Source organism: Electrophorus electricus, chromosome 19 (genome assembly GCF_041902795.1).
Source record: "Electrophorus electricus isolate QZ-2024a chromosome 19, ASM4190279v1, whole genome shotgun sequence".
NCBI lineage: Eukaryota > Metazoa > Chordata > Actinopteri > Gymnotiformes > Gymnotidae > Electrophorus > Electrophorus electricus.
In genome coordinates this window covers 17,363,531-17,377,063 of record NC_137515.1, presented here as the reverse complement: position 1 = coordinate 17,377,063, position 13,533 = coordinate 17,363,531, and the positions used below count along the sequence as shown (strand labels likewise).

The 13,533-nt window shown below is 42.4% G+C and overlaps 1 protein-coding gene across 1 annotated transcript; it reads left to right on the top strand.

Moving 5' to 3' along the window:
* Window positions 1–3,202: 3,202 nt before the first annotated feature.
* Window positions 3,203–13,103, top strand: pom121 (POM121 transmembrane nucleoporin). The gene is made up of 13 exons (XM_027006441.3): window positions 3,203–4,052; window positions 5,028–5,237; window positions 5,452–5,616; window positions 6,063–6,143; window positions 6,595–6,769; window positions 7,191–7,282; window positions 7,450–7,529; window positions 7,988–8,109; window positions 8,706–8,805; window positions 9,287–9,685; window positions 10,356–11,720; window positions 11,913–12,005; window positions 12,271–13,103. Exons 1-13 carry the CDS (start codon window positions 3,298–3,300, stop codon window positions 12,366–12,368), a joined length of 3,735 nt encoding a protein of 1,244 aa, XP_026862242.3. The 5' UTR covers window positions 3,203–3,297; the 3' UTR covers window positions 12,369–13,103.
* Window positions 13,104–13,533: the final 430 nt, after the last annotated feature.

Below are 13,533 nucleotides of genomic sequence, written 5' to 3'. Positions count from 1 at the left end.
CTTGGTGGCATAAGAAACCTTGGGAATAGCAAGACATTAAGAGAACACAGCCTCTTTGGGCCACACTGAATAGCAGCATGCATAAACAAATTACCCATAATAGACAGAAACAGAGATGTAATAACTCTGTAGTCCAATTATAGTTCATTGGTTTGTAGTGTCCGGGTGATTAGTTAAAGGGACTGGGAACAGATATCATGGTAGGCAGCCAGACAGGTGCAGAATGGGGAGCAGGAGGACATGTCACATGGGGCCCAAAATGTATGTGAATAGCACTGAATAAGCATTGATCTAACCTATCAAAATATCTAACCATTGTTAGCTGTGGGGGACAAAAATAAAGTACCCATATTTAAAACTACATGTTTTAGCTCACAGTATGTTCATTGTAAAATCTTAACCTTTCTACATTCTTTATGTCCTTGTCCTTGGTTTGACATTGCCCAAAGCCAATCAGCAGTACAAAGGTTCCTATTCCGACCTGCACAGCCAAGTAAATCCTTATTTGCTCTGCATATGCAGCTGGTCTTACTGAAATTAGCCTTAGACTTGCCATCATCTGATCAGCCTTATCCAACAGCACTTTTCACTGGCAGGGAGGAAACTTGGCTCAGAGCTTCTCCTGCAATAGTTCTCCTTCCATCATTTGGTGTTGTGGAAAAAAGAACAAAGAGCAATAGGCATCACACTTACTTCACAACACCCTTCATGAAACTTTATTTTTCTTATCAACCCAGTGTGCCACTCCAGTTTTTGGATCCATTGGTTTATATAACTGACAGGAAGCTGGGGGTGGTGGGGTCAACCTAATCAGCACGTCCAGAGCCATGAGGTGGGGGTGCGTGTTTGTTTGGGGTAATTGCTTTAGGGAGATCTGGACGGGAGAAATGCAAGCCCCACTGCCACAGCTGGCCTGATAAGGCAGGAACATGGCTGCAAGACTATCCATTAACTGCTTTCTGTGCTTTCAGTGACTGTGCATGTTGCTTGCAGTATAAACAGTCAAAGTGGTTGCACAATCAGTTTGGCTGGGAAGCAAAAGAATTTCCTTCCAAGTGAGAATTTTAAAGGGGGCGCCATTTGACAACAGCGCTTGAGGCTTCTGAGTTTGATTGGACCTCTAAACGATTGGACTTTTTTTTTTTTCTTTAAGACTTTATGAGCAAACATCACTCATGGTTAATTTAATAGCCTTGGTTTCATAGTATCTGGTTAAATATTATTTCCAGAAAGACAGGAGAGAGACACTGGTTGTGTTCATCATACAGATTTGTCCTTTTTTCTTCTTTTTTTTGAGGAGGAGGAGTTAGTAAATTGGCCTGTGCCCTTTTCTAAATCAAGCTTTGTCCATAATGTGAGCATGGCCAAGCTAAAACCATTAGACCAGCAAATGGATGGCACCATCTGCGCAAAGCTAATAAGAAGACTGAGTGCCTTAATGTACTAAAGGTACAATGGGAAAAAAAAAAACCTCACTCTTCAAACTCACGCTCATCAATGCGTGCACAAAGATGCTACTGTGTATGGCAAATGGAAATTAGTTTTGTAGGAATTAACATTTAAGATTAGGGTTTAAAATCAGGTTTAGGAGGATTTCAGTAGTGGAAGTTTATTGCAGCACTGATGTAAGAGCCTGGGATGTTTCAGCCTGCAAAATAGTCGGATTCTGAATCCCAGATCCAATATCCAGTCAAGTAAAGAGGGTCATTTTAAGGCATTGCATTGTTTATTTAAACTACTGCCTGTAAATTTAAAATTGTTTTGTTAAGCAATTGTCTATAAATCTAAGCCTTGTTGTCCAACTATTTAAGCTTCACTGTCCATAAATAATAATAATAATAATACATCTTGGCTATAAAGCACAGGCATTACAAATCACTGAGTAGACTATATATCAAATTTAATGTTTAAACTCTAAACAAACTTATATCTTATAGAATCCCTAGTTCCTTTAAATGTGTCCACAGAGTGCATACAGCCCAGGCGACAGATGGTGCTACACGCTTTAGATTTTCGAGAACAACATAGCAGATAAAGTAGAACCAGACGCCCTCTAGTGATCAAGGGTGTCAGTGTATTCAACCAAATCTTGTTAATTCGTGGGCAAAACCAGGGCCGGATTACGCCCTTTTGTGGCCATAAATGCATCATAAAAAACAACTCGTGTGTGTGTGTGTGTGTGTGTGTGTGTGTGTGTGTATGTATATATATATATATATATATATATATATATATATATATATATATATATATATATATATATATATATATATATATAATAGTGCTACACAAATTCTGTTGCAAAAATAAAACAAATAAACAACAAAAAAAAGAATATGCACACAATATGAACAGTATAACCTAGCAAATGATCGCTACAAATACCAATTGCTTGACTACCTCTGAAATACATGCTTAATTTAGACGTCTTTCTGTATATATTATATCATTATTTCGTGCTTGTTTCTCTTTCTGGAGTTTTTGCTTTATGATTCCTCTCAAATTTCCTAAGAGGTGCCATCATTTAACGCACTATGCTACTTTAGCTAAACGAAATGCTAAACAAAAAATAGAACCACATAATAAAACAATAAATAGAAAACGAGCTTGGTATTTTAGCGAACCTTCTGTCTCGCAAAATTGCATGATAGTAAGTGTCAAAAAAGAAACATGCCAAAAAAAGTGACCCACACCATTCCTAACCCGTTAATCCAAGGTCCCTGTAGTGGTGAATATCTAGGTTGCAGCCCATATAACCGGTTAATGCGGCCACGGGCAAATCTCTGGGGATGTGTTTACATCGCTGAATTAATGCCGTCATATTTACAGAGCTGCTCCGTAGTTTTAGTAAAGTAGATCCTCTACTCCAGTACTACTACAGTAACGACTACTCCCATGTAATGTCCAAAGGCTTAATGTGACGGTATGTGCAGAAAGCGCCCTATCCATGATTTCCTTTGTTTAATTTAGAAGACTGAACTTATGTTGTAATACCATGTACAAATGTATTGGCGCAGGCCCCTTTCCACACTACTGGTTTCCTGGACACGAGTTATATGTAGTCTTTGGCTAAATTCTGATACCTGTGGTAATTCATCACTGAAAACCCTTTTGTCTTTGAGACTAATTTTGGTAAGTTTGGTAAGTAAGTTGTTTTGTTGTAGGCATCATCTACTGATTACTGAATGCAGTGTCAGTAATGAATGCTTTCCTCATTTTATTAGAAAATCATGAGAGCCTGTGTAGACAAATACCATTATCGCTTGTTGTTGCATTTGATTTTGTAAACTACCATCCATGCTATATATGTGGCCTAATATATATTTGGCTAGGAGCGCACGTTTAAAGCGCGTATGCTTTCATGCATGCTGCTTTTCTACCACTCCACCCTCGCGACCTTCGCACGCGAGACAACGCGCGGCACACTCCACCGTCCAGAGCGCGCGCTGCAGAACAGAATTATGGGATATTGTCCCTCGGCGGCGCGTTGCCGCCATGTCTCCTGAAGATAAACGGCGGCTAGCTTTTACCTCTGTCGCGCTGCTCCTTGTCGCCCTGTTTTTTTTTGTTTTGAGTTACATACCAACATATTTGTATATACTCTTCTTCTTTTTGGGGTCATGCGGCGTTTGTTGTTATAAAGCAGAGGAGTTCCAGCTGTTCGACAGGTTGGGCCTACATCCCCGTCGTGGCCTGGCTGTTCCATCGGTCCTACTGCGCTGGTTGCCGGGCAGGACGTTAAGAGGAGCACCGGCAGCCGGGAGAAACAAGACTAGAACTACTAAAAGTGATGTGCGAAATTCTTTAGCGTCTCCGTGCGACAGGCATTTTGCGAGCTCGACTTACAGACGAGACGCATCATTTAGCGACTCTGTCTTCAGTCCACGGGATATACTTATGGGAAGTTACCTTGCCAAGCCAGAAAGTCCCTCCGGCGCGGGGAGGCCCGTCGGAGGGTCGGGGACTTATGTCAATCCCAGAGAACAACTTCGTGAAAGACTTATCCGACCTAATCACGGACTTCCCATTCCAAACAGAAGACTGTCTTTTGGGTAACGTTAACTCGGCTAGCTGGTCATCTGATTGCTGGTGTTGCGTGTCGTGTTTTGTGTTCACGCCTTCTACTTGTGCGTTCCTTCTGCTTCGAAACTGCAGCGCGTAGATGTGTATTTTGCAGTAGTTGCTTTGTTGTAATTTTTATTGTTTGCATGCGAAATCTATGGTTCTCAAGTTAGGCTAAATAACCAAAAAACCTGACTAAAGTTTCAACATTATGGCTACATTCGCTAGACTTGTCTGCATGCAGGCTTTCTGTGGTTTTTCCCTCCAAGTTTTAAAAAATGTGGGAGTTCCTACTGGCAAATGAAGCACTGACAGTGTTACCTCCTCCTCACGAACCAACTTTGACGCAGTGCATTATGCAGGAAGCGTGCTAACAGCTGTTTTATTGTCGTTTTGAATAAATAGATCTTGCTTTAAAGGGATTGAACTGGAAATGTTACATTTCTGTCAGAGTATCTGAATTGGAGGTAATGACTGTGTAGCTTTTGACCTACCCAACAGCAAACTTTGTCTACTGTAAATTACTGTAAACCTTAAATTATTTATTTTAAGGTGGAACTCATGGACAGGATGGTTTTCTGCAACAATCTCTTAGAATTTGCTGTCTGTAAACAGCAAACATTGAACAGGCAATGTGCAGATAATAAGGACATTTGCAAAAAAGCTTTATTTTGGACCATCAGCTGCTTTATTCTTGAATTTTAAAAGTGGTGTTCTAATCTGGGCTCTAAATAATTGTGGATTACAGGTACATTAAATGGTAAAGAATGGTTTTCATTGTTTCCAGAAACAGGCAGGATTTGATGAGAGATAGGCCAGTCAATAGTGCTGGCTGACTTTATACCATGTTTTAGTATGAAAACTATAATCTCAAGCAGTATTTTGTCATATGTCTGTGCAGAAGTTCATTTTATCGAATGTCATGTCTTGATAACTGTCTTCTGTCATCTTGCGTCATTCAACAGGGACCCAATGGGTACTGTGGGGAGGTTTACCATCACCCCACAAAGACATTACCCACTGCAGCAGATGGGTACATCTTCAGTGGGTGTGCTTCCCCCAGCACAGTGGGATGGCTTCTCTAAGAAGAACATTCTTACACAGCGCAATGCTCCACTACACAGTCCAGTCACAGTGAAGATAGCTAGACCAGACAGTACAACCCGCTCATCATTGTAAGTTGTGTAATCAGCATTTACTGTTAAAATATTTGATCATTAGGGGTACTTTCTCTCCCTCCAAGCTTATGCTAAGAGAAATGTACTACTAATAATTTAAATCCTTTCTAACATCACATTTAAATTGGAATGCCATCTTTGCATCAATAAATGTTGTACAACAGGTCATTTTGCAGGCCTTTGTTTAATTTGTTTGTGTTTTTGCCTGTAGTTTTGATCAGCTGAACTCCCCTGGAGCCCATGTGTCTCCTGGGTTTGGAGTCCAAGCTGACCCCTGCTCTAGAGAGACTGTGCTGAGCGTGCTCAGAGAGAGCCGCAAACGTGATGTTGACGATGAGGACAAAGACCGTGCATCTGGGCAGAAGTCCAAAAGGAGGTATCTCTTTGGAGTCTAACAAAAGAAGTCTTCCACTATTCTCAAGGAAGTGTATCACTGCCAATACCATGCAGTTGGTTAGATTAATTAACTTGGCTACTCTCTGTGTGACAAAAAGCACAGAGCAAATATTAAGATTGAGAAATAAAGCTCATTGTGTTTACTTTTGAAATGTGTGTGCTTTAATCTGAGAAGGTATTTGTGAGTGAACTAAGTTGTTGAATCCAGAACACTGAATAGAATTGCATACTCAGATGAGACAAACCATTCAGAAACTTGTCACTTTCTCATTCACACCTGACAGAGTCCAATTGCCTTCTGTGGGGATTGTGTTTTTCTCCTTTTTTATGATGGATTTGGGTTGAGGTTCCTAAATGGCATACAGATTCACCTATGGCAGAAGCTCAATGACAGTAATGGAAATCTCTTTGCATCTTCCTCATCAGGCGACAGAACAGCAGCGAAAGTTCCCAGTCCGCGTTCGAGCCGCTGCTGGCGAATGGCACTCCATCACAGCTCGTACCAAAGTAGGTCACGCTACACCCATATTTCCTTCTGGTAGCTGAGTCTCTCTTGCTGTTCTGACCCATTTGACATAATCACAGTGCATAAAAACGGGGCCTATTTAGGACAAGGTTTTCAAAACAAAAAGCAATGTGTGTTCTAGGGGAAAAAGGTATAAATGGTTTTAGACAAATAGTTTTAAAGTGCAATATTTACATTTACGGCATTTAGCTCATGCTTTTATTCATAGCAACATACAATTATGACTGATAGTTAATACAATTTGAACAATTGAGTGTTAAAGGCATTGCTCAGGGGCCCAACAGTGACAAATTGGCAGTGGTGGGGCTTGAACTGGCAACCTTCTAGTTAGTAGTCGAGTGCCTTAATCACTAAGTTACCATTCCCCAATATGTGTGAGCATCATAGCACTACATTACACCCTAAGCACTGAAATTCCACTTCACTCTCCAGACCTGGAAGTTTGAAGCGAGGGATCAATGCCTCTGTGATGGAGGAGTCTACGCTGAAGAGATCGCGCACATCGTCCATAAGCTCAGTGGGTGGTGGTCCTGCTTCCTGTGGCGTGCCTGGTTCTGCACGTAACCCTATTCGTAGCTCATACAGTTCCTCTCAAGGCTGCCCACAGGTAATGCATTTCACTGTGCAGTCCGCTAACACTGTTATAACAAAGTCATAACACTGTTTGTTGTAAGTGTAAAAAAATCTTGGTTTGCATCAGTGCAATCCAAAGGATTAGCCCAAAGCAGCCCTCAGCTATATTAATGTAAGGCACATGTAAGTAACGTGTATAGGTGTATTTAATGCTGTTATATTGCTGTAATGATCTTTTACACAGTAATTGGAAACCTGTATTTTCTTCATTCCAACTTCTAACTCAATGTTTTCCCATGTAGTTGTCACAAAATAAAAATGTAATATTTGGGCGTAATTAACGTTGGTGCACATTGTTGGTTGTTAACTCTGTTCCTAAATTCCTTAAAAGTGAATTTGAGTATTCCGTCTGTTATTTCCATGTAGTAAATTCCATCACTCTTGTATGTCTACAGAGGCGAGTAATGTCAAGTCTGAGTTTGTCTCCTTTGGCAAGTCCTGGATCCTCTCGCTGCCAGACTCCTGAAAGGGTAGCTAAAAAGCCCAGGTATTAATCACAACACGTTAGGTCTGTAGTGGCAGAGAAGAAATAACCAAACACCCAGCACACCTACTTGTTCAGTTGTTAAGTCTCACTGGTGCGTTTCCCTGAAAGAGATAAACATGATTTATCAGTTATTCATTATTTTGTGTGTGTGTGTGTGTGTGTCATAGGGAGGAGGATGCCACTTCTCCAAGTTCTGCTTCCTCTGTGAAGTCTGATAAGGCAGCTGCTGACCTTGCTCTGGGCTCAGGTGAGACTGCTGCTGTTTCTGCCTACATTTACTTAGTATATTGAAATCATACAAATTGATATACAAAAAGTAAATTGACAGAATAGATTTCATAAGCCCTGTGGTTTAAATTAGATTAACATACTGAAAGATGAATGGTATGAGTTTGCTTATGTGAAAGGGTCTGCTTCGAAATAAAAATGAATATACAAGTTTTTTATTAAACACACTAACTTAATCAGCAGCAGGTCACTATGCTGGAATTTGTCATTAGCTTGCCACTGCTTTAAAATAAAGCTGACACAAGTAAAAGTAAAATTTCTTGTACAATGAATCGTTTTGATTTTTAGTATTGTTGGCTTACTGCATTCATGCCAATCACATTTTGAAAAGTCTTGTGATTTTTTTTTTTTTTTGATTTTTTTTTTTTTTTTTAAATAAACGGGAAATGCATACTGAATCATGTTTCTCTCTTTCAGGGAAACGCACCCCTACACCTGAAGCTCCAGTTATGTCGCTGTCCGACTCTGGAGGAAGCAATGGCAAACGCAAGCGCAAAATCCCACTGGTGTCAACCCGGAGAGGAGACCAGATCTCTCTGGTGAGTGGCAGACATCAGATCCTAAATAACTAGATTTGCATTATAATTCCACTTGTAATGTAAAAAGATGACCAAGGGTTGCCAGTCACAAGCGATTCTGAGAGCCTTTACCCCATTAACCTGATTAGAATTGGGCAAATTGACTACTCCATCGCCGGTGGCAGACAAACACCATGATGTTAAGGAAGCATCGTGATGCCACATTAATGCTTTATATTACTGTGTTTATCTAATAAAATGTATCGCTCCAATTTGCAGCAATGGAGATCAATGGTTTTTCTACATGAGTATACATTTTTTTAAAAAGGCCAAATAAGCAGAAAAGGTGCTTTAGTGATGGCATTGCCTTAAAAAGAAGGCATCAATTAATGTCTTTCCAGGTTTACGTGATTTTACAAAAGAAATGTTACATATATTTCTTTGTTACAATGGATTAAGTAATTAATATTCATTCATGTATTTAAAGTAATTAATTGAGTAGTCATTGAAAAAAAAGTGTAAATGACAGTACATAAAAAATGTATAGTAGGCTTTTGCAAGTGTGCATAAATCCCCTCAGTTGAACGGTGTTAATAAGACTTGCATTTTTGCTCTAGCCTCCACCCCCTGAACTGGGCTACACAATCACTGTGAAAGACCTTGACATGGAGAAGAAAGCTGTTCTTAGCCAGATCCACAAAGTCCTCAAGGAGCCTGGTGAGCATTTTAGTTCTTTTTTGGGCCTTATTAACTTAAAGCAAAAAAGAAACAAGCCATTCAAGTTTGGTTTATTTGTCACATACATAGTCATACACAGTATAACTCGCAGTGAAATGGTTTGAGAGTGCTCTGTCCAAACCGAGGAAAAGAAAACGGGTGCATCGAGGGGGGGAATAAATAAATAAATTTTATATATAAATATAAATATAAACAATGTATGTACAATATATGTATATTCTGTTTATATACACAATGTACAATTCATATGGTTACTATCATAAGATAGACTTTCAGGATTCTTGGAAAGCAGTGTGTTTCTTTTGCTTTAAGTATAATAACATTAACCTGTATAACTGTAGCCGGGTTTTGCTTTTCTGTGCCATTCAACATTGGTTATGCTCCTGATTTTTCACTTTCATCCTGCTGATTTTGTATTTAAAGTGCTTCTTTGTATATGATGTCTTCATTTTTTTCTCAGAGCCAGAGAAGCCTGCCCCTGGCCCCATCCCTGGCCCCATCCCTGGCCCCACCCTATCCGTTGGCCTGTTTTCTCACCTAGCTCCAGCCACCTCAGCCACAGTCACGCCTGCTGTGAGTGCTCCTTCTCTGGCCTCTCTTTCACCTCCTTCAGCAGGCCCCGCACTCGCATCCACCACAACCTCTTCCCCAGCTCCAGCACCAACCATCGACCTCACTGTTACTCCGACGAGCACAGCCAGCAGTGTGCTGGCCCCAGTTGCCACTCCCCCATCAGTGACCCCCACCAGTGGCGCTGCAGTGGCCCTGAGCCTGGCTAACACACTTCAGGAGTCCCTTCAGAACATGAAGAACAGTTCCCTGCTCACGTCCTCCTCTCTGCTGACTGCTGCTTCTGCAGGTACACTGACACAGCTCAGACCTCTCAGACAAAGAGTGCTGATGATGCATGTTGATGGTTTGGGCAAATGAAATTAGTTTTAAGCAATTGACGGTGAAGGCTTGCTCAGTTACTGGTTTTTCTATTTAGCAAGGATTCAAAACTGTTTCTTGTTTTGTGTCAGAAAGTAACAGCTAACAGCAGGATAAATGACCAGTGATGTGGTGGTGTGTCCTATTGTGGATATGCACATCTTTAAAGAAGGATTAGAAGGGTGTGTGATTTGATAAAGAAAATATATAGTTGGTTGGGGTGCAAAGTAACATTACTCACCACTTAGTATATCTTGAAATTCAAGACTGAGTCTTGAGCTGACTTTGGGAGGAAGCTTCAGGAAATGTGGATTAACACTGTTGGTCTGAGAAGCTTGGTTAAGATCAAAACAGTTTGAATTTAGTAAAAATGTTTGCACTTAGTATTCTTGTTGACTGATTTACATGCAGGCATCCTGCATATGTTGGGTCATTCTCTTTTATTTTATTTTTATTTTATTTATTTATTTATTTTACTACTCAGTCTTTTTTTCTTCAGTCAGTCTTTACTCTTTTTGGTCCAACAAAAATGTTAAACTACTTTAACTACTAAACTATTAAAATGCATCGCTCATAAGTATGTGTGTCTGTGTTTGTAGCACCTACAGCTCCTACTGCTGCATCACCTGTGCCAATGCCGACTGCTGCTCCTGCGGTCGCCACAGCTAAAGGTCCCGGCGTCGTGAAACCTGAGCCCGCGCTCTCCACTCCACAGCCCACGGTGCCAGCTCTGCCTGCGCCATCCGCCGCACCCATGCCCTCTGCTTTTGCCCAGATTCTGGCCCAGCCATTGCAGCCGTCCAGCATCTTCAGCGTGGTTGGGAACAGCCTCATTCCTTCTTCGACCCTTGCACTGACCCCGGTGTCTGCTGCCCCCACGCCCATCACCATGGCCGCCTCTACTGCGCCTGCCAGCACCACGGCCCAGCCCGCACCGTCTGGATTCAAGCCCATTTTTGGTGTAGCAACCACGGCGCCTGCGTCAGCTGTAGGTGTCAAGCCCACACAGCCCACGTTTAAGCCCATTTTTGGCAGCGCAGGCCTCAGTGCGTTTGGCCAGCCGGCAACATCGGCATCCTCCACACCAGCAACGAAGAGCAGCACACCCATGTTCAGCAGCCTGACCACCACCCAGCCACAGGCCACCTCCGTCCCCTCATCCACCCCTGCTGCCCAGGCTCCCAGTCAGTCTGTGTTCAGCAGCTGGGGTGCTGCGTCCACATCCTCCGTCCCCGCCCCCAGTGGCACGTTTCAGTTCAGGGCCCCATCTTCCACCTCCAACACCGCAACCAGTAGCAGCACGACCACCAACTTCCAGTTCAATGCTATAAAGCCCACACAGACTGCTCCCCCGGCGGTTTCTCAAAGCACGTTCACGTTTGGCCAGGTACCTGCAGCCCAGAACTCCACTGCCTCGCCATTCGGGGGGTTTGGTATGGCCAACAGTACCTCCACTACAGCGGCCAACACCTCCACAACCCAGGCTGCTTTCGGTAGCTCTGTCTTCAGCGTGTCCACATCCTTTCCCAGTGTGCCCGCTCAGGCTCCTGCAGCGTCAAAGCCTTTCACGTTTGGTGCTGGCAGCGGGAGCAACGCGCTCACGCCGTTTACATTCGGAGCACCCGCAAGCACAGCTGCACCTGCATTTGGGACTCCTGCTCAGCCTGCGTTTGGCGGTGCCTCGACCGGTTTCTCCTTCGGGAACACCACCAGCCAGTTGGTGGCACCTGCCTTCGGAGCCACCACACAGGTTACTGCCTCTGTCCCGGGCCCCACATTCACATTTGGAGCAGCTCAGGCCAACCCACAAAACTCTTCCCAAGGTGCTTCTGCCCTGCCCCCTTCTGGAGGGTTCAATTTTGCAGCATCACTGTCCGGAGCACAGTTCGGAACGCCAACTCCTGCAGCACAGACTCCAGGGTTTTCGTTTGGCGCTAGCAACACTGACACCAAGCCTGCTTTTGGTGAGTTCCTAGCATTTAAAAGTAGGATGTTGGTGAAAGACTTGTTCTTTGTGTCCTCTGGCTGTTTTATCTGTTGATTGGTGGTACAATATCATGAAATCATTTAATATGTTTTGAAATGATGTGTTTTGACAAAAACAGCAGCTTCCCATACCCTGGTGTCTGGAGGAGTAATGAACTCTGTTTGCACAGGTACATCCACTCCTGTGTTTGGTACTGGAGGAGGCCCTATACCGTTCGGCAGTCCTGGAACTCCAGTGCAAGGTTTCAGTGCCTCATCTTTTGGTACGTCATAAGTTTTGTATATGTACCTCCTGAGGCAAAGTACAAACAACCAAACGTGGCAATGGGGTAGGTTACGCAGTCAGGAGCTAGAATTTGTGTGGGATTTTTAGTTATATCTTGGTTTAACTGCCAGTGACGAAAAATACAGGTGGTACTGCTTTTTTTTTATTAGAATGATTTGCTTTGGCAGTGTCTTAAATTCTCAGTCCATATTATGCCATGTTGTGTCTACAGTCTGAAATATTATGCTCTGTTTCATTTCCAGCCACTCCTTCAGCCACCTTCTCGATCGGTGCAGGCTCCAAGCCCAGCGGGGCACGCCAGAGGCTGCAGGCACGCAGGCAGCACGTGAGGAAGAAATGACCCAGTGCCGCGGACTGGCCGTCAGCCTAGTTTCTTTGGACACATGGAACGCCCATTCTGAATATCCCTACCACCACCACCGCCGCCATTGCTGCTAATAAGACTATGATTAGGCTTTGCATAAGGACCCATCTGACCAAACCCAAACCTCCAGCTCTGCAGCAGCTGGCAAGGGCTGGTCAAATGTTTAGGTTGGAGAATAACTGGGTACTTTATCCCTGGTATAGGCTGAGAGGTAGAAATATGTTTATCTTCCTGTGTAGGGTCTGTCTCCATCTGATGAATAAGTTATTTGATGGGTGTTTGAAGCTACATGTTGTACTTGATGGCAAACAAAAAAGGTATGACAATAGGCTCTATTCAAAAGCTGGACATAAATGTCTAGATAAAAAAAACAAACATCTGGTTTTGAATCAGTCTTTGCTTTTCAGTTTCTTTTTTATTATTGTTTTGGAGATTTTGGGGGGTTTTTTAAAGCTGGCTGTGTGTGCCCTGGCTTTTACATATTTACATTAATATTCAATACAGTGAACCCCTTTTTAGGTTTTGCAATCAATGTTTTCAACAGTACAAAAACTGACACTTTTTTATCATTAACTAAAGCACTTACTAGGGTTGCCCAGGTCAAACTTAGTAAGTCCTCAATGGTGAATGCTATGTTTTAGTTGGAAGATGGAACAATGTTCTACTATATCTGAATGCATTGAGCAGCAAAATAAAGTTTTTTGGAGTTTTTCATTGCTTTATATGGTACATCCCTTTGAGCCTATTGGGTTACTTTATAAAGGTAAATCCTACTTGTCACTTGTCAGATTCAAGTTAGTGTGTTTAAAACCAAAGCAGACCATTGTAACACCATTTGTGTGCTGTTGGCTTTTCAACTACCTCTCCTATTTTAAGCACCTAACTAGTAAATTTTACTTGCCTCTCCTTTAACCCTCAAACTCTGATCCCTTAAAGGTTTCTTGCTTATAGATTTTAAGGTGGTGTTTAGGATAGATATTCCAGTGACTATTACTGAGCCAGAGGTCAGACCTGAACCTTTTCCCATTTTGAGTTATTTTAAACTAGTTGATTGTAAGCGATCTTGCGTTTTAGTTTTTGTTTGTTTTGTTTTGTTTCTTTGTCCAGATATCTTTTCATTCAGAGTTGATAGCTCCCTGAC